Raw genomic sequence first — 22,118 nt, 5'->3', positions numbered from 1 at the left:
ATTGTGCTACTTAGGTTTCAGCCTTATAAACTTAAGGATGGATGAAGTGATCAGATCTCTGTTTCAGAAATTCCCTAAGGAAAATCCCTTTCTGCTTCTCTTAATTATTTTGGCAAAATGATGACATAAGGAGATTAATAGCTCTTATGAACCTTATGGCTATGCTACAACCCCTTCAAGTGCTATTTGCTAGATTCTTGGAAAGCCCCACTAATCATTCATCAAAAATGCAGTTGGCTCCGTTGGCATGTGCGTGTGTGCATATGCGTACCTAAGATTAGGCTTTGTTTTAGCTGGAAATGTATTCTGCTTCTCTCATCCCAGATTTCTGAGAACAATAACACAAGAGGCCTGTTGTCTGTGGTCTTTTAGCTTGCTTGGCAGGAGCAGTGAGTGACTGAATTCACCCATAAGGGAACCATTAGCTTCTGGCCTGCACCCATAGGCTAGAGACCTGGCCCAGCCAATGTCCCTGCAGATGCAAGGGGAAAGTTGGCTGGAAAAGGCAGCATCACAACCAGAAGAGCACCACACTCTGCAAGCTCTGCTAACGGTGGCTCCATGCTTTCCCCTTTCTTCCCAAATCCTCACGTCCTCCAAAGGCATTGGTAAACACATTGGCCATCTGTTTTTCATACTTCTATTCTCTAGGGACCCATGACTTCTAGTTTTGTCACAGTGTCCCCTGCCCAGAGAACCACATTTTTTTATAACCTGAGCCACTTTGGGATGTGGCTTATAAAAATGAACTACCCCTGGAAACTACCAGGGCCCTTCTCTGTCTTGGACCCCTTTTTTAACCAGCGAAGGGAGGAATGTGAGGAATGTGAGCTTTGCTGTCAAGTTCAGTACTGACCCTTCTACTTACTCTTTAGGTGGCCTTGGGGAAATTATAATCTCTTTGGTCCTCAATTTCTCCAATCTGCAAAAATAGAGCTAATAATATGTACCTTTCATGGTTGTTTGAAAGCTGAAGTGAAGCAATGATTGCAGAGTACCTGGAGAGAGTCTGGCATGGTGGCTAAGAAGATGCCTTCTGGGGCAAGTTTCTTAACCATTCTGCGCTCAGCTGCCTCATTTGTAAGATTGGACTATAATGATACCAACTCAGAGTTGTCGTGAGGATTAAATTGTAATACGCATCAACTTTCAGTGCTGGTGTGAGGTGAGGGTGACAGAAAGGCTGGCTACTGCTGTTGCTGTGGGTGTTAGGACAGCACTTAGCACGGAGCTGCGCAGTGAGGTGGTAGCCGCCAACAGTAGGCCTTGAGGTCGGGAGAACAGCCCCACCCTGCCATTGCCATTCAGTAGGCGGGAAGGGTTCAAAGGAGAGGGGAGAGGAGGAGGAAGATGGCAGAACAGCGCAGTTTGCTAACTGTGCATGGACATGGTGGGCTTCCATATTCCATCTTGGCTATTTTAATGGTGCTGTTCTTAGATGCCTGTGAAGTCGCATCCATGCTATGCATTCATAAATAGAAACCATCTCTGAAGAGTCTTTATTCCAGAGCTTGTTTGCAACTTTAAAAGAAAGCAAAGGCCCTGCCTGCCTCTTGCACAAGGGTGTCTTTAATTAATGATGATTGAAGAATGAGGTAAGTCAGTTTTGTTTTGTTTAAGTTGGCACAAAACTGCTCAGCCACGAGATAATCTCGCACAGGAGACCGTATCTGCTAAGGCCAGTGATGTGGATGTTGCTATAATTAGGTGCACTGGTAACCCAGACAGACAACACGGGCCATTCCCTTCACAAAAATAAATGTGATCTTGATTTATAGACACAACAGGGCCTGGCTTTTAAGGCATCTTGTTACAAGTCACCTGTTTTGCTTTATGTCTTCTAATGATTGCATTTTAAACAACTGGATTCCTTCTGGTTGTTAGGTATGAAGAGTAGGCCCAGCCAGCCACGAGAGCTAAGATCTTCTAGAATTTGTTACCCACAGGTCGACTTTTTCAGATCAGCTTTTGGAGTTCTGTAGGTCTACTTTACTTGACTTTCTAGCTCAGTGGTTCTCAGACTTTAATGTGCAGAAGAATCTGTCAATCAGAAAAAAATAGCCACCAACAGAAACCAAAAAAAAGGAGACGGTGACAGCTGCCCCAAACAGCTTTGCTAATGGATGATAAGAGTCTAAGGCATAATTACTGATGGCTAATAAGCTGCAAGTTCAGTGGTGTTTTCCCAGCACTAAGCCTTGTCTTAATCTTTTATCCTTCCTTCTTTGTACATGATAAGTGCTGATGATTGAATGGCAAGACTCCCTTGACTAAAGAGAAGAGGACTTTGCAGGGTGTCCTTGTAAATAAAGGTGGAGATTTGGTGGAGAACTGGGGCTGACCCTTGTGAAACAAGTGTTTTCTAAAATATGTTTCATTTCAACACAAAGGTAGTAAAACACCTCACTCATTTTCAAAGACAATCAAGTTCCATTAAGTATTGACGCTACAGTTATCTTAAAACAGGTACCATTTTGCAGTAGTAAAGAAGGCCTCAAACCATAAATGTCACCACCACCACGTATACTATTTGTCACCAACAAGGGGTCATCAATTGGGGGCAGGCAGTAGGGACTGCTACTTTCTATTAGAGCAGAGCAGCTGGAGTCAGAGAGTATCGAGGGAAGGGCTTAAGAGAAATCATTCCTTATTTGCCCCCTTAGGTTTTAGTTTGCTTCTTAAGCCGTGCAACACAGTAGAGTCACACTGACAACTGCCACTGACGGGCAAGGGCTGTGCCACGCCATCACACGGCGGGACCGCCACCGCTCTCTTTTGCTTCCTACATTTCAAATCAAAACAGAAGCCTTGACCATTGGTATTCCTTAATGAGATCTTTTCACTTTGTGGCAGTTATATTGTGCAATGATTTCTACAGGTCGTACAAATCCCTGCTTGTGTTGACCAAGCAAACTCCACATACACTATTTATATGATACTAGATGTAAGCACAGTTATCATCAAATATTTATAAAATAACCATTGCACCAAGAGCAACATATTAGGTGTTCAGGTAGCTAAACACTTTTTTTAGCTAAGCCAAAAAAAGTAAGACACGGTCTGTCCCCAAGAGGTTTACCATCTAAGGGGAGCCAAGGCACAGCAGATAGAAAACACAGCTGTCTTGCGTTGGTGCCAGTCATTATTAAGAAATTGAGTAAACAAAATGGCTTGGATCTCATGCGTACAGATTGCTGCTCCAATTGAAATTAGATGGAGCAATGTTGCCTTACGAAGTGAGGAGACCTTGGTTTCAGTATCATTAAATAACACTGGCAAAGTCCTGTGAATTCCTCTGCCCCGCTTTCTTAATCCCAGAGTGGGAGGTTTTTCTGTTCTGTTTTTTACCTCATAGACTCGTTAAATGCCAATCTGAAAAACCTACCATTTCCATCCAAAATGTGGCATGATTTAAGTTCTAACCGAGAGAGAGTTTAACATGCTCACTAATGACTCTCCCCTTATCAATCGCACAAAAAATGTATTTGTCTTGTTCTTTCTACAGAAGTACCAGATTTATCCAAACCTGGCTGGAATCCCAGTTCTCCTTGTTTAGGCTCATTAATGTACTGAACAGCCCTGCGCATTCAGTATATGCCCAATTTTGGTTTATGCATATCTCCTGCCTCTCTTTCCTCACTTAACAGCATCTCATTCACTCACTGTGCATCCACAGGGGAAGGCAAGAAAAGTGAAAGTAAAGACAAGTCTTTTTTCCTTCATTTTACTAGTGTTTTTGTAGGAGATGGCTCTTATAACAGATTCGGATGCAGCATTGACCAAATAGTCTTGCCTAAAATAACCATAGACAGCAAAACCCAACAGAAGAGTTTTAATCCTCTGACCTCACTCCAGAATAATAATAATTTTTAAAAATCCAAATATGGTAACAATAGTATAAGGAACAGCTGGGGTATAGTTTTAGGAGTTTCCAGTGGGAGGAAGATTCACTTTTCACTCAGTGCCATTTTTTACTATTTGCAGATTTACCATGTGCTTGTATAAGTTTTATTATAATAAAAATCAAAAGTAATATTGGCCAACATTCATTGCACATTTACTATGTGCCAGGCCTTTTATATGCATTACCTCATTTAATCCTTCTCACAACTTTAACTCAATTAAAAAAAATTCTACATTTTAAAAAGGAAGAAACGGGGTTAAAAACTTATTCAGGAACATACATTTATTGACCAAACTGACATTTTATGGGAATAACATATCATAGAGATAAAACTGCTGCGAGAAGCCCATTTACCTTACAAAGGTGAGGCGGCCGTACCCCATCAGTAAAGGAGCATGTTTATTAGGGAAATGTCTGCCTGGCGTGCAGCAGTAAGTCATGCTGAAATTTAGGCTGAGCTCCAGTGCTGTAATCATCAGAGTTTTACTTGTTAATTCTATAGCTTCCATTTCTCAACCATCCTGTCAAGGAATTTAATTGGAATTGGAGAATTTTAAATTTGGGGAAGTGTTGGCCATAGATAATCCATGATCTTCATTTACCAAAACTACCTCCTGTATTCCTATCAAAAAAGCAGTGGTGGCCAGGCACGATGGCTCACGCCTATAATCCTAGCATTCTGGGAGGCCGAGGCGGGAGGATTGTTAGAGCTCAGGAGTTCGAGACCAGCCTGAGCAAGAGTGAGACCCCATCTTTACCAACAGAAATGAACGTGGACCTTTAGGGAAACCAAAGTAAATGGTAGAACATCTTCAAGTTTCCAGGAGACTGGGTCAGCTGAGTCAAGTTTAAGGACATAAATCAGAATTTTAAAGGTTAAGAGTTTGAAACAAACACAGCAAGGGCCTGGTTTTTGCAAAGAAAAAAAAATCATCTCTTTGCGAATGCCTGGCAGATATAAATAAGCCTCAAAAAAGCAGCAGCAATTATTTTAGCAACTGATATAAGTATAAGTATAGCAAATGCTTTCCGTGCTTCTCAGATTGTATTTTCATTTTGTTTAATTTTCATATCTAGCTAATGAAAAGACTGGGGGAATGGGCATGCTTTTTGGTACTCTACCTAGCATACATAATTTCCAGAGGCAAGGTATAGTAATTCACATGCTGGTGCAGACCTCAGAGGCCCCAAATGCTCATTGTGTGGTGTTCTTCTAATCCTATCATAAGTTTTAGTCTTAAAAATATCATATCCCTCTTCAGGCAGCTCCTATCTTACTATGTGCCAAACATTCTTCTGGGGGCTGGAGTTAGAGCCGAGAAGAAACAGAACCAGGACAGGCAAGTAATCCACATGTCCATGGAGCTTATAGTCTAGTTAGGCAAGAGGGGCAATAACACCATAAAAACATACATTATAAAGTATGTTAGAGGTGATGAGTACTATGAGAAAAGTTAAGCAGGAGGTCCTAGGGGTGGAGCTTGCAAATCTAAATAGAGTGTGAAGGAAGGGCTCACTGAGAAGGTGACATCTGAGCAAAGTCTTGAAGGGGATGAAGGAATGAGCTCTGTGCAGTTCAGGTGGATAATTGTTCCAAGCTGAGGAAACCGAAACCAGAAGTGCAAAGGTGTGCACTCCTAAGGCAAGGGTGTGCCAGGCATGAGAGCGAAGGGAAGGAGGTCCGTGTGGTTGGAGCAGAAGGAGCAAGGGGTCTGTAATAGTAGCCAATGTGCTCAGAGCCGTAGGGCTTTGCAAGCCATTTAACGACTTTGTGAGGTAAGGAACCATTTAAAGGTTTTTAACAGAGAAGTGATAACAATCTTATAGTCTCTTATATAAATATTATTAATTGTGAAAGAAATTCCCAGAAATGACCATCCAAATCCCATTTAACCTGTATTGCCATTGAACTAAGGTGCTAATCAGAGTCCTGAAACCTGGGCTCTGAGCACCAGATTCAGGTCCAGGAGGCAGAGATTTGACTCACTGCTCAGATGATTTGGGGCACATCATTTAACATCTCGGAGCCCCATTTCCCTCATCAGAGAAATAAGGATAAACCATACCTGCCCTGTGGCTTTATTTTGAAGACCAAGTAAAAACTGAATATAGAAGCGCTTTGTAAATATAAGACACAATATAAATGTCAGGAGCGGTGGTGATAGCCATAGTGGCATGGCTGTGTCATTGCTGTTTTAGGAAACAGTAAGCCCAGGACCCATGTCAGAATGCTAGGACACAAGCCTCCTTTCCCAGGCTGTCTTAATAAATCGCTGTAGAAATGGGGCCTCCTCTTTCTCCCCCGTATTGGGAGACCCAGGAGAGCGACGGGGACCCAGCTGATCGCAACAGAAGGTGCCCGGTGGGCTCCCAGCTGGGAGCTGAGCCATCCCTTGCATGGTGTTGGGCACACGGGCCTCCACGCATGGGGTCCTGTCACCCTAGTGGAGCGTCACGGCTTTCCTGCTCGTGGCTCCGCGAGTCTGGGCAGTTCAGGCTGCAGGCCGCTAGGCTGCTCTGGGACAGGCCACTTCTCCAAGTAGTCACAGCCTCTCCTCCTTCCTCACCAGGCACTCCTCCTACGGAAGGCTCTTGGATGACCACGACTACGGGTCCTGGGGAAACTACAACAACCCTCTGTACGACGACTCCTAACACAGGGGCGCGGCCTGGCATGAGGACTGACTGCTCTTTATTTATAAGTGCTTATCCAGTAGAATTTATGACAAGCACCTGATGCACATTGAAAATGACAATCTTAAGCCCTGTTTTGTTGGTATGGTTGTTTCTGTTTTCCTTCCTCTCCTCTCGCTGCTACAACTTCCCCTTTCTGGTACAAAAAGAACCATGATTTCAAGGTGAGTAGGGGCTGATTCTCAGCTGAAATGGGCCAGCCTCGCTGCGGCCACACCACAGGACCCGGTTTGAGAAGGACCCAGGAAGCGCACTCGGGTTGTTTCGCTGGGGTGACTTTCAGGGGAACCTTTTGTTTGTGTATTTCTTAATCCTATTCAGGATATCACATGAAATATCAATGAGGGGAAAGGAGATGAGTCCTAGGAGGGTTTCGCCCTCACGGGAGGGAGCAGGGGTTTCTAAGTCCTTTATAATCTGCTTATCTGGTTGTGGCTGACGGGATGCCCGCTTGGCTCTGCAAGCGGAATCGCAGCTCCTTAGCTGCCTGGTTAATGACAGGAGGAAACCCGAAGTGCCCTGGAGGGCCTCGCAGACGGGAGCGGCGTGGCAGGTGGCCGGTGGATCTGAGCATGCGCTCCACCTGCTTTCCCGCGCCCGGCCACCTGCGCCCGCACAGGATGCCCACTCTGGTCACATGCAGCTGAGGGCCCAGCCCATGAGCTACAGCAGAGTTGCATTTGCAGAGCAGGAGGCTGTGAGATGAGCTGAGTGATAGAAACGGAGAGGCAGGTGGATCGAGCACACGTGTGCGGGGTTGGAAGCGGGAGTGGGGGTGGGGAGAAGGATGCTCACCTGCACTGAGTGTCTCATCAGGGCAAATGGAAATCAGCTGTCAGCAACATCCTCTGCTTAGAGGAGCCCAGAAAATCCTTGCTTTACACCATAAAGCAACTGGTCCCTCCTCACTCTGTCTGTTGGACAATGGCTGCAAACTTTAAAAAAAAAAAAAAAAAAAAAAAAAGAGGCACTATGGCATTTCCACAGGAAACAGAAAGCATGATTATTCTATTTATTCTTCCTGTACACTTATCTAATTCTTCACTCTAATAAATGAACACCCCTGTGTGTAGTTCTTAAATCTTTCAGAAAGAACTGTTCATCTCCGTATTCATCCGTTTATTGAAGTCATTCTCAACCAGGAGGTGGTTTTTTCTCCTGATCCTACATCTGAAAACGTCTCGTGACAATTTTGATTGTCATGACTTGGGTGTGGTAGTAGCGGACAGTGGCAGGAATGCTGCCAAACATCCTGTCATACACACGACAGCCCACCACAGCAAAGAATCATCTGGCACAAAATATCTACAGTGCTGAGAGTAAGATTATTGATAAGAGTAAGATTATTGAGTAAGATTATTGTCATGCTTTCTTTTTAACAAAATCAGATGATATGTTAAATTTTTATCTTGAAAGTGTTTAGTTTGTTGGCTGATGGATTGTGTTTGGTATGCATGGTCATCTTTTTATTTCTGTATGTTTTCTAGAGAGCTTTATTTCATGGGCTGTAACTCTGTCCTCCTCTAACATGATATTAGCAATCAACATTTTATGTCCTGATTTCATGTCGTAAAAAACAAACATTGGGTCCCATTTCAAAATGTGTTATATTGGCCTACATTGTCATAAGGAACTTGAAAATGGGTCAGTTTTTATTTCTAAACTCAGATCTTGCTGCCATGACTCCATTTAGTTTGCAGAGACTTGACTTCCAGCTCACCCTGTCGCTAGCTGTGGCCCAGCAGAGCACTGACGTGAAAACCACCCTTGCTTTGCTAAACATCTCTGTCGTCGGAGACACTAGGAATAGTGTCACTTTCTGCAACCTGCCATCCCACACTCTGAAAAAAAATTATTTCTAAGCTCCATAGGTGCCAAAGACGACTGAGCAACTCCCAGAGAGAGGTATTTTACAACAAGAGTGGACAGTTCGGAGTGGCCTAGAAGGATTAGGATGTCTCTGGGTGCTAAAGTTCAAAGATAATAAAAGTGGGTCTTCCCAGAAACATGGACGAGAGTGACCAAGGGTGCCCCGTTGTCTTTCTTCCCCATCCTGCCCCTCCATAGGGCTTTCAGTTTGACAAAGGACAAGCCAGTAAAAATAGGACATTCCATATGTGGTATTTTTTCCCTCCCATGGCCAAAACCAGTTTGACAAAATGTCCATGAAATGCCTTTGGGGAGGTGTCCTCTGGGTGTTGCTTCTGTCATAGATACTGGGTCAGAGGGACCAGCCTCTTCCCAGGAACCCCGACCGATTACAAACCATGGACTCCACAAATAATTTTCCTTACCAAAGGCTGCTATTGTGCAAGAGCATGTGACGGATTTGTTGCTCTTATAAACTTCCAGATGCTCATGGCAAAGGGCTCATGGCTCTGGGCCTAAAGCAGATGTATTCAGCAAGGTGACAGCTTCCTGCAAAAACTCTAACCCCCTCTGTGATGTTCTGTCAGTATAAAACACCTGAAGGTTGAGCCTTATTTTGCCAAATGTATCTTTTCTGATTTTGAATTGGCCAAAGGGTTTTAGCAATTGTATTCTACAAGTGTCACTTACACACGCAGACACACACGCGCGCACACCCCTGAAATATATGCCGATGGTTGACTGGACCTCAGGGAGTCTGTCAGGTGTTCCCCAGGGAAACAGCTCCAGGGGGCCCAAACTCCACACGGTGTCTGTGATAGGACCAGTCATAGAGCTTTAGAGAGAACGTCAGAGCAGGGGGGTGCAAGCAGCCACTCCCCAACCATAGATGACAAGTGTCGAAAGAGTGGGATTCGACTGCTTCCTCTCCATGGCCCAATGAAATCTCCTGCCCTCCCTGCACGTCTGTGTCTTCATTTCCAAACTGGGTGAAGCTCTCACAGTGACCTCACCCCGTACTACCTCACAGACGTGTTGTGAGGATCAGTGAAATCACATCTACAGTGTTTTCTGTTTCTGGAGAAAAAATATTTATAGACATTTTAAGTATTACATAGATACATAAGTGATCTCTGTTTCTTGTTTGCTGTTATGCCGGTGTGGTGTTCTTACATGTTCTGTAGAGTGACAGTTGCATCCTAGGCCCCGTCAGACAGCTGTCACAGGTCTGGACTGCACCCCACGCCCCAGGGCAGCTGATTGACCACAGGGTTAATTGTGCCTGGGATCATAAACGATAGTTTTTATTTCCAAAGGAAGGTCTGGCCCAGGACGTAGATCTCATGGACCCTCGAGTCAGAATCCAGACGGTTAGGGTAACACGGAGTTTATACTTGAGCACTGGCAGCAGTAGAGCTCTGGCCTGTGCCATCCTGAAGTCTTCTGGATTCTGCGTGAAGTTGATTTTGGTTCGATGTCATCTGTTTCTCTTCTTCTCACTTGCAAGTGTGCATGGTTCGATCCCTCCCATCTGGGACATGAATTTTGCAACTGGGCCAGATGCTAATTTGCACGTTGATTCACCTTCTTTGCCTTTAATCTTTTTTTTTTTTTTAGCAAAAGAATGTACCATTTCAACTTTGATTTTAAAAATACTAGTTGATATTGGTTATAGTGCTAACCAAGAGATCAATACCAGATTTCTCTCTTGGGGTGAGTCGACAAATGTCATTTAAAGATGGAAAGATATGAAACTTCTTTGATATTTGATGTTACTGTATCCACATTTGTTGTAAGAAATATTGAATACCAATTATAATTATATCGATTAAAGTTGTTAATAGCTTGTGTCTGGTGGTGGCGATTCACATTTTAATATGTTTTATTATTCAAGCCATTCAGTGGATATGTCCAATACTGATCATACTAGGTAGCTCTGACTTCTTTGTAAAGAAAGTATATCCCACATCAATAAATGATATTTTCTGCATAACAGGAAGCTCTCTCTGATCTTGAAACAGAATTGAAGAAACTTTCTAAGCAGTCATTTTACTCTTAGACTGTGTACCTTATAAAATTGATGTGAAAACAAACACTTTGATTCCATGAGTTTAGGGCAATACACACTCAAGTCACATTAAGGTATATTGGCATTACTGGTACATTTGAAACTTGTCTCACTCCCCTTCAAAAAATTAAATTCAGCACACTCATCTTGATCTGACAGTTAAACAGAAAGTTTCAGTCATCCAGAATATAATTTAAACTCCCAGGTGCTAACTAAAGGTTATTCTGATTCCGAAGAAAAGAGCAACCACAAAACCCATGCATTTTGCTCCATAGGAGAGAACTGGACCACCTGCAAACTAGAACATGTTGATTAGATGATGGAGGTAACCTTAAGGTTGGGTTTAAGAAGTTTAATTTCCTGGCTTCCAGTGGCACAGTATGGAGGTCGGACTGGGAAGAGTCAAAACAGTCTTTAGGGAATGAGGACTATTTCGAAGCATGAAACAGGCCCTTTCTGTTGATTATTTGGTCATTTCTTAAGGACCTGCCGTGGGCACAAAAGCAACTAAAGACCCCTATTCCAAGCTTGCCTGAACAGGGTTGGGCAAAAGCACTTTAAGTGTGCATCGAAAGAAAGGGCTTAACAGTAATAAGCAGGGTAGCATATTACGAATTCTTGGGTCCAAATCAACATATTTTCTATATTACAGCTTTTCCATGTCAGATCATAATCTGTCTGTATTGTTTAGTAACTTATCTGCAGTCTTTTACTCTCCTAAAATTCAATAGCACTCACCAATAGCTAGCTATATTTTGACTTTTGTCAGAAAGCACTGAATTATGACTCTTGAAAAGCATAATTTTCAAGAAAATTTTTGGGAAAAACCTGTAAGAGGTATGATTTTTCCTTTCAAAGGATCTAGTCTTTGGCAGATGCAAACCACATTTGCTGCACCAAAACTGCACTCATCAGTGTGAGTCATCAGATGTACTGAGTTTTTATCTTAAGCGAGATACTGAATATTTACTATGAAAAAAAAGGAATCAAATATTATTTAGGGAACTTGGGTGACAGTGATTGCATCAGCTTTAGAGGTCATTATGCTGTCTCCATTTTACAGATGGAGAGACCGATATTAAATCCATCTGTCCATGTGCTGAGTCCTTCTATGCACTCCATAACGAATAAGATGTCCCTGCTCTCTGGGTATTTGCAGCTTAGCAAGCGGCAAAGGCAGGATCAAATCAGGTCCGCCCAACACCAGAGCCCTTGGTCTGTTTCCACCAAGGGACTGGCACCTGATGTAAGTGTAACCCTGGTCTTGTGAGAGACCCGCACACCTCCTGCTCACGTGGGACTTTCTCCCCCCGACAGAGTCCTCTTCAGCTATTTCCGGCGGTCCCAAGGGTGTCTGGAGTGCCGTCCAAAACGAGCCTGTCAGCTCCCATGCGCACGTCCCCTGCCAGGCACTGGCTCCTTTCTGCTGACTCCTGCTTCTGTGCTGTGTGCCCTGCCAAGGGGAGACTGCCCTCCCTCCTGCCCGTTAGCACTCCAGGACAGAGCCCCGTGGTCTCATAGAATTTTCATGAAAACCTCTCCTAGTTTCCACTTCTTGCCGCCGCTATGCTCGGGAGTCAGGTGTGGGTCCACGGCAGCCTGGCCCGGGGCGCCGCCTTGGAATCACTCCCTGCTCACCCCAAGGCTCTATCGTCGTGGCCACTGGCCTTTCCTTGGGGCGGCGATACTAATGACAGTTTATTCTCACACAGCGCTTCCTACGAGCTAGATAGATGCTGCTCTAAGATCGTCGCATGGGCTACCCTCCCAGTGAGGTGTGTGTGATTAATATCCTCATTGTACAGATGAGGAAACGAAGGGCCACAGAAGCGAAGAGACCTGCACAGGGTCCCACGGTGGTGGCAGAACTGAAATGCCAACAGTGTTCTCCAGCGTCTGTGCTCGGGACCACTCCCAGGCAGAAGCCTCCCTCCCTCCCTGCCCCTGCCAGGATTCTCAGCGCATACCTCCTGCCAGCCATCGGGCAGGGTGGGACGACACGAGGCCAAAGTTAGGCACCCAAGCAGAAAGAAGCAAGGTCCTCCCAAAGGGGCCCACTCTAAGGGAGCTCTGTGGCCAGCTGAGCAGCTTTGCGACAAGCGTTCACGTTTGTCAGGATCTTTTGAAAACAGCAGGGCCCCTAGCCCTGATGGCCTGGCAGACTCTGAGCTGTCTCTGTCCACACCCTGGCACTTCCCGTCAAGGTCACCCACCCGATCAGCACCAGCTCAACAGCAGGTGACTCCGGGCTGGCCCTTTCCTTGTCACCAGATCACACAGCAGCCAGAGTGAGACAGTCCAGACCTGTGTCTCGTTCTCCCACTCACCAGTCCCCCGGTCCTGGGGCAGCATTTGCTGCAGCAAACACTGCTGAGCAGAGTGTTGAAAAGTTCGAGTCGGTCACGAGCCAGGTGTTGTCAGGTGGCGTGAGAGACAAATGCTCTCCCCCAGCCCCTGTGCCAGGTCATGCAGCCCTGAGACTGGCACACGAAAGCACTGTTTCCTGTGTTGCCGGCATGTATGTCACCATTTTAATACACAATAAGATTTCATGTAGAACTTAGAGTCTTGCACAAACCTTGGGGGAGCAGGAGGAAAGGTTAGGGAAGCCACCAGCAGGAAACTGCTAAAGGGCTGGGGTTTCTGGAAAACTGCCACCATCTCCACTACAACTGCGAAGTGAGCGATTCCAGGAGTTCAGTGGGAGTCGCAGCCACCCAAGTGATGGCGGCAGCTGTTTGTGAAGAAGAATGGCTTTGCTTTTTCTCCCTCTTCTGCATCTTACCCAGGATAAGCTCTGCCAGAACCACGCAGGAAAGAGCATCCCAAGAAATGGGGTGTCTGCTTCCCTGGATTGCAGAGGAGACCTTAGGAAAGGGTGATAAGGCTGAACTAAAAATACATGATCACAGTTCATCGCTCTGACTCCAGATTAGGACTTCCCAAGAAAGACATAGCATCCCATATGTCGCTTCACCTCTGGGAATATTCATTCCTTTCCCAGTTCAGATGCTATTTTCCCTTGATACCAAATGATAGGGTTAAGCACTTTAACTCACTTTATGTTGGATAGAGGGGAGTGAGTAATAACAGAAAAAGAACTTGTTTTTTTTATATATACATATGAAAGCAAGCAAGAAAATACATGTAGTTACTAAAACCTTCCCTTTTGCTACTAGTCATGTGACCATGTTGGTATTTATAAAAAATCCCTTCTTGCACTAATCATTCTATGTCCCATTTGTCTTCGATCTGCCTCTCACCTGGTCGTGGTCCTTTATGTGGCAGGGCGACTCAAACCTTTCAAAATACAACTGACGCCTGGGTACTGGGGAAATACAGGGAGCGACTGAACTGGATAATGTTTTTACCATAGAAAACAAAGACCAGCTCGCCAGCCCATATTGTATGTAATGTCCCGAACACTCTCCCCTCCCTACTTTCATTGTTCTTTCCTCTCTCCTCTCCCACACTCCCCGCCCACCTCACCCACCCTCACCACAAAGATAAAGAACAGGTGAATGGGGAAAATAGAGAAGGGGTTTAGAACCATCCTGGGCACTTAGCTTGCTGCATGCAGAGCTGTGGAGCATTCCGCACCCCATCTGCCCCTCAACTCCACGGGTCCCCACCTCTGCTTGCAACCTTCCACCTTCGGAAGAGATCTATGCATTCTTTAGAAAGCCAGGACTTGATAAAAGACCTGCTAGGAAGAGTGGGGGAGAGTAACAGAAGGGTTTTCTTTGATTCCTTCTCAACTTGCAAGTGCTAGGAGCCATCTGCACTGCCCACATCCACCCTCCCCCACCATTTCCCTCCCCTGAGGAAATTCCTGGCTGCAGATGGTTTGCTGAGCTGCTGATAACAAGCTTGGGAGCTGCTATCAATGAAATAAAACTCATTTTACTGTTTTAGGATGTGTAATCCCCAGTGGCAATTAATCTCAGGTCCTGAGGCCCAGGACTATCCAACGGGGTGTCCCTCCCTACCAAACATCCCTTTCTGGAAAGCCACCAAGCATAGGGAGCAGCCCTACTCAAGGGGCACAGCCTGAGGCCTTTGCACATCCTCATCTAAGGGTTCCCAGAGTAATCTGGCTGTTGGCCTCCCCTTCAAAGAGTGGAGAAGCTGGATTTTGCAACTGTGTCTAGCTTCAATAGACCAGCCTCAGTGCTTCATGTTTCAGAGTTCAGGTGAATCCCTGAGCTAGCTTCTTGAAAACTGACTGCCTGAGCAATCCCAGGGGGCTGGCAGGTTGCTTGTCAGTAAGGAAAGACACAATCATTCTTTCATGGCCTCCCTGAGCGCCTGGAATCTGAAGCACCTAGTCCTTGGAAAGTAACGGGCGGTCAGTATAACCATAGCCAAAACCATGAGCACAGGAGAACTGACAGGCTGAAGATTCCCACAGCTTTATATCCTTTCCCTCTTGCCTTTTTTCCTTGTGCTTGAGACACTACTAGATGCAAGACGAGAAGGTGCCGTGGGAAATCAGGGCTATGACCTGCTCAGAGGCACCTGGGAGTTGAAACCAACAGAGCTGCATTTGCTCAGCAGTTAATAGTCCCCATGCATTTCCCTAAGGAATGGACAGTGATGGAAATTATAGCATTGGAAGCAAAACATTCACTCATTGATTTGTTCAGCAAATAATATTTATTTATACATTGTAGATACTTTCTTAAACGTTGCATGCAATGTCTAAGTGAGACAATGAAACAAGACAAAACCCCTCTGAAAACACTCACCCTTAAAATGCTTTCGATCTAATAATAAAACAGTCCAACCTATGATTCTGTAGAAAGTGATGAGTACCTTGGTAGAGCCACATGCAGGGTACACTGGGGGCACAGATGAGGATGTAGGCGAAGGATCTGAGCTGTCCTGACAAGTTTATTCCCCTCTTCCTTCTTCCCAGATGTCTCTGCTTCTCATGCCCCCACCAGCTGCCCAATCAACTTCCTGGACCAGGATCTGCTCGCTGAATTCTCCCTTTGCAGGCTCATCTTTAGCCATCAGCCCCCGATTTCCTCTGGGAAATTTAATTTGCTCCTTCTAACTGCCCCGTTTGAGCCAGGGGTACTGGCCTTTCCAACCCTGGTCACACCCGGCTCAGCTCCTCTTCCAGTGGTTGTCATGCACCAGCCACACTCCAGCTGGAACTTGATATACGGCATGTCTCCAACTGTGGACAGAAAGAGAGAGAAAACGAGAGAGAATAATGATCTTTCTTTATTAAGAGCCTAACCTATGATAATAATTCCCTAATGATATCCAAAGAGCTAAACTGGTTTTCCTGACTATGTTCTCTGATGCAAGGCTGAGGAGGAGTAGGGAAATGACATTTGTTGAATGCCTCCACCATGAGGAAGGTGTTTAGATCTTTTTAGAGAGCAGGAAACTGAGGCTCAGGTTAAGTGACATTTCCGTGGTTGCACAGCTAGTAAGGTACAGAATCTGGATTTCAACCCCAGCCCTTCTTACTCCAAAGCCCACATTCTATCTTGTATCTTGTTAAAATGCAGATTCTAATCCACAGGTCTGGGTGGGGTGTGAGATTCTGCATTTGCATTAAGCTCTCAGGTGCTGCTAATGCCAGGGTCCCCTGCTCCCAATTTTGAGCTGCCGGCCAATGTTAGATGATGCAAGGCTGAGGAGGAGTAGGGAAATGACATTTGTTGAATGCCTCCACCATGAGGAAGGTGTTTAGATCTTTTTAGAGAGCAGGAAATTAGATGCAGGTGTTGCAAACCCAAGGACCCCATAGGGCAGAGTTCCCAACAGATGTGATAGCACTACGTCTTTCCCCAGAGCAGCAAAACCTGGCAGCGTGTTTGGGGCTTGTTTTTCAGTTGCCACTAAGATTGGTGGATTTACTGGCACTTACGATGTGGGCAACAAGGATGCTGAGAATGCGTGTGAAACGGCCCAGACTGACATGCTCAGGACAGCCCTGCACAGCCCAGGATTGCCTTCCTAAAATTCTCACAGCACCCGCATCAACGAGCCCTGGACAGCAGCTCGGGGAAGTGTGCGCAGCTGTCAGACACAATCCCTGTGGCTGCCTCACATCCGCGGCTTGTTCGCTCTCATTAAAAGCATCGGCTCTGCCCTCCAGCTGCTCTGCTCCGAGCTGTCACTCCTGACAGCTGCTCCACAAACTTTCACTGCACACGCACTAGCGTGGTTGACGCCCGCCTGATCCTCCAAGATGTCACTAGAGAAGATGATCCAAGATGGGCCTAATCAGAGAGAGGAGTGTTCCCATTTTTCTGGGTGCCCTCAAAGAGCCCAGGGACACCCTTGTTACACAACCTTGGGCATTTTTGGAAAGCACGATAAATTCAGCTGATAAATTCATATCATTTTGCATTCCAGGAGAATTTCAAATGGTGCCTATTGAAAAGACAGGAGAGGAGCTGACATCTACTAAGCTTCTGCTGTATGTCAGGAACTGGGCAGATTCCGTGCAAATATTATTTCATTAGATCTGTAGCATAGAATAGTCATTGCACAGTTAGACTCTGGAGCTAGTGTGTCTCCATTTGAATCTCAGCTCAGCTAATTACCAGTTGTGTGACCTTGAAAAAATTATTTAACTTCTTGGTTCCTCAGTTTCTCCATCTATCACAAGCGGATCAGAATGGTATCTTCCTTATGAGACTGTTATGAAAGTTACATGAATTAATACCTATAGCATGCTTGGAAAAATACCTGGCACTGAGCAAAGACTTTAAAAGCTTGTTCTTGCTAAATAAAATAGACATGTAAAATAAATTCTTTTCCCCATTTTACAGGTGAGGAAACTGAGCCTTACCCGAGTTGAACACAGCCACAGTGTTGTGGAATCTGATTCTTCGTAATAAAAGGCAATCTTCACAGGGATTTATTGTGTGACAGACACTCTTCTAAATGTTTTACCAGATCAACTCAATCTTCACAATACCCTAAAAATAGGTATTATTAATACTATCCTCATGTTACTATCTGAGGAAACTGAGGAAGGAGGAGGAAGTAACTGTGACTTGCCCAAGGGTACACATTTGGTCAGTGGTGAATCTGGGATCTGAGCTTGAGAGTTGGCCCTGGAGCCTAGGGCTGCAGGTCTCAAGTTCATGGGTATCTAGCTCTCTCATACCCCTGCCGGTCGTCTACGCTGTGCCCAGCCCTGAGCAGGCATACCTTAGGATAAAAGAAGTAGAAGTCACAATGTTTACTTTCAAATTAATAATTTCATGCCATGTCCTCACCTTGCTGTTGGATAGGTTATTGCAAAGCAGCATGTGAAAGTAAACCTGCAGTGAAGTCTCGGTTCCCCAGGTACTGGCTTTTGTTGTCTTGGGCACATGACTGAATTTCCCCGAGCCTCAGATTCCCCACCTAAAAAAACATAGGTGACAATATTTACTTGGCAGTGTTGTTCATGAGAACGGAGTGAGATCCTTTACGCATAGTGCTCAATAAACACTCACCCTTGTCTCTTCTTATCCTTACTAGGAATGCCCAATAGAAATGCAGATATTGTTAGCACACAATTTACAATAAAGTTTTTAGATAACAGCTAAAAGAGTTAAAGTTTTATAAATTGAAGTTTTGTTCCTGGAAACCCATCACACAGGATTAAAATGCAAAATGAGCATGAAAAGAAAAAACTCCCACACTTTGAATACACATTTTGACGAACACATATTTCGTATGTAAAACCAAATACATGATATAAATCTACATTTGAAAATTTGGGGGATGGGGGACATAGGTTAATTGTTTACTTCCTGAAAAATGTGAGTCCAATGGACTGATAATGCCTTTTTCTTAGTAGATTTTTGAATAGTCAGAAACAGCAGTTTTTATTGTTCCAGGGACCTGGAAATGTTCAATATTTATAATAAATCCCCTGGGGCAGAATTTTCCACTGATGAGCTAGTGGGGATGAACAATCTCTTCTAAGGAGGAGACTCCAAGGTGACTTCTCTTACAGTAATCTCCTGCTCCCTTTTCAAAAACAATAAACATCCATCTTGAACAGAAACTTTCATGTTCAAAGGCTCCAGCTAACTTTTTTAGAGAAGCCTTACATGTATTTATATCAGCCTTTTTAGCTTCCCCTGAAATCTGATAATTTCCCAGCCAGTTCTCTTTCTGAGTGATCAAACCATCCTTTACTACAGGTATCACTTTTTCCTAATGGTTTCTCAATCTCTGTTCACACGAGTTTCAAAAAAAGACAATGTCTTTGCTGAAATGTATAGCTTAGTTTGGGAGTATGTTTCTTAGCCAATCATGAATCCATATCGACACATTTTTTTCTACCTCTCAAATCAGCACCTCACATTGTGTTATTGCTAATTATTTATACTGACTTTATTCTAAGAGCACAGCAGTTTCAGCTAGTAGGCAATCATAAATGCAAAATTTGTTCATTATGGTGAAAGTCCTACTTAGGATAAGCCTGTAAACATCAAATCTCTCAAGTTAAACCATCCCAAGTCAGGTGGTACCTGTTTCTAAATATACTGTTTATCACAGATGATGTCTTTGCTCTAAATGGGGATTCTGGCCTGTTAAGTAATTCTCCTAACGTCACTTCTCTCAGAGCTAGAAAAAGATTCCAGGTCTCAACTGAGATATCTTTGGCAGTAGGTAATTCCATGCCCCCCCGAGATGAAGCTCTTTGCATAATCAAGTTTTTAAATGCCAGTAGTAGTTCGGAATGCTATTAAAGTGTTTTTGACTTTTGAAAAGACTTCCAAATATCCTTAAGTCTGTGTAATCTTTTCTAAGAAGTCAGATGAGCTCATTTAAACCTCTGTTGTGTCCAAGCTGCCCAGGCTATGGTATTGTGCTACAGCAGCCTGGACAGATGAGAACAACAAGTAGGGTTAACTGGGGGAAAGAGTCAGCCCAAAGAGTGGCATCAGAATAGGGGAGCAGCCATGGGTGGCATAGGGTCACTAAGTCCTCAGTGCAAAGGGGGTTAGAGGCCCCCACGGAATAAATGGAGATGCTAAAAATAAACTTCACCCCCCACCTTAACAATTCACCTTTTGGGGATCACAAACTCATTCTTTTCTGCTTGCCCTCTATCTTTTCTTATATCTATTCTTGGCAGATTTCAGTTTGTTAGAATAAAAACTAAGCTTCTCAGTTCATTCAATCAGGACTGTTAAAAGACTAATTAAACATTCAGATCTCCTTGAGTTTGCTCTATTGAGAACAAACACCCTGCCCACTTCCTTTGCCTAATGAAATTTTAGAAGGCTGACAGCTGAAGGTGTCCCCCTCCTCCCCAAGAACTGGTGGTGTTCTTTTTCCAGAGTCCAAAGTTATCTGTTGTCTCCCTACCCCTCCACAAACACCCTGGATTTTAAATTCCTCAAGAGCAATGCCAGCCTGTTATTCATCTTTCCCTCTCAACTGCTTAACAAGTAAGAGGAGTAACGCTTTTAAAACTACACAGAAAGTCTGAAGTAGACAGTGTCACAGCTGTGCGATTAGCCTCAAGTAAATGAAGCAAATTTTATTAAAATTTTTAAGGATCCAATAAATTTAACATTTAATTTTTCCTCAATGAATGAGAGATGGTACTTATTATTCACTTTTTAATCGCTGGACGTACAGAAACACAGGTTCAAAAATGTCCAGGCTCTCATGCCGGAGTCCCAGGTGGTGGCAATAGAGATGGGGTTTCTATTCTTAGGAAACCCAAAATCTAGTGGGAAGGACAAATTGCAAACCAATAAATACACCGGACGGAGCCTGGATATGGGATGTGCTGCTGCATATTTGAAAGCCAAACCCAAATGATAATCAGTAACTGTCCCTTTCCCACTTTTAAGGAAACTAGTGTACAATTACATTAAAATCCTTCAATTACATGGGATTGCATTTCAAGTGTGAAGTAGCGGGCCTGACCTTTTTAGCACACTGCTTTATATAACTCTATAAACTTAAGATCATAGTTAAAGAGTAATCTTTGGAATTCCTGGGGGAGGGTGGGAAGCATGTGGAAGAAGTTTAAATCAAACAAAGCCAAAAGGAGTTAACTGTAAAATGGGAAATACTGTTACGGTGTTTTGCTCTGCGTCAACTGGGTAAAGCTCAAACTACATTTCCCAGAATCCTTATAGCTATACAGACTATCATACAGAGTCAGTCTGGACAAAAGTGGAACTTGCATGGATCTGGAAGGCGAGGATGAAGAAGCATCCCTTGTTCTCAGAACATCACCACATTTGGGTGCAGTGACAGACACACAGGGGCTACGGGGATCCCCCCACCGCCTCTCAAGGTCAGCGTCTTCCTGGCCACTCACCTGCTGTTTGACGAGATCCCAGGCCCCCTGACAGGTGTGTGGCTGAGGGTCCAGACAGGCAAGAGTTCCCTCCTGGGCCTTCCCAGCAGCTCTTCTTGGGTCTCACTTTGGTGGCTGCACGAATGGTTGATATCTTCTCTGATCTTTGACTCACCCTTCAGACTTCCACTTCCCCAAGCCTCCCCCAATCATGTAGGGTCCAATTCCTACAATAAATCTCATATCTGTAGGTCAGGAAGGTCAGTTTCTGGCTGAACTCTGATGTTATAATAGGTTAGAAAGGATCATTCCATTGCACTCACATCTGCTGAGCATTGGTCCAAGCCAAGTGTCTTCCACATGTACAAGTCTCAATTTACCCACATGGTCACATCTGTGTGAAGGTGACATCATAAGCCCATTGACAGATGGGAGAACTAAAGCTGACAGAGACGGACTGGCTCACCTACTAGAACCAGGTGGAAGATAAGGACTCCTGCAGCAGACATCCCCGTGGCCCGCCAGCTGCCAGCCACCAGCCGCTGCCCCCAGTCTACACACACCCAGCAGGGAGATGCCGCATTGGCTCGTTCTCAAGGATGGTAGGAGAGAGAAAGGAATGCATCAGGGCTCAGGTAGTTCAAGTGATCAGACAGTTGTCTGAAACAGACCTAGGGCTAAATGGAAGGCGGGGAGAGACAAGCGCACAGGGCACGCCCCACAAATGCAAGCTCTGGAGTGGGGGTCACTGCAGCTCCCCTTCCACAGAGGAAACAAAGAAAGTAAAAACCCCCGAGTGGCTGAATCAGGACAAAGCCAGGCTTCCAACCCCCCAGTGCTTCGACAGCGGGATACTCAGCCAGCATTCTTAAAAAGCCACATGACTTCTCCTATGCAAATAAGAAGAGAAAGAGAAGGGGAAGACAACAAGAGAGTGACAAAGAAAAAGACAAGAATGAAGAATGATAGAAGAAAATGAGCAGCACGGGAGCAACGGGAAGGAAAGGAGAGAGGACGATGGCAGATGGTCTCCATTTATTCCAAAAATGTTTCCGGGCCCCCTGCTCCAGGTCTGGAACCTTCTGGGTATGTGATGGAATAAATTACCTCCCCTCCATGGGGCTTCCATTCCAGAAAGTAAACCAGCCATTAACCCGCAAATGTAACAGCTACCATATTGTTGCAGTTTACTGTGAATACTTTATAGACTGTGGGATGAATAGGTAGGCATTTTAATTTATATCTTAGGGGTGGTCAATGAATATCTGAACTGTCCTAGTCAGAAATACACA

The 22,118-nt window shown here is 44.7% G+C and overlaps 1 protein-coding gene across 1 annotated transcript in view; it reads left to right on the top strand.

Moving 5' to 3' along the window:
- Positions 1 to 10,461, top strand: part of PARM1 (prostate androgen-regulated mucin-like protein 1) — a 70,952-nt gene extending 60,491 nt beyond the window's left edge. The window contains exon 4 of the mRNA XM_075997918.1: positions 6,475 to 10,461. Coding sequence (XP_075854033.1) covers positions 6,475 to 6,559 — 85 coding nt within the window. The 3' untranslated portion in view covers positions 6,560 to 10,461. The remainder of the gene's footprint in view (positions 1 to 6,474) is intronic.
- Positions 10,462 to 22,118: the final 11,657 nt, after the last annotated feature.

Source organism: Microcebus murinus, chromosome 26 (assembly GCF_040939455.1).
Source record: "Microcebus murinus isolate Inina chromosome 26, M.murinus_Inina_mat1.0, whole genome shotgun sequence".
Classification (NCBI taxonomy): domain Eukaryota; kingdom Metazoa; phylum Chordata; class Mammalia; order Primates; family Cheirogaleidae; genus Microcebus; species Microcebus murinus.
Note: the sequence above shows the minus strand (reverse complement) of the source record. Positions and strands in the feature narration are given on the sequence as shown.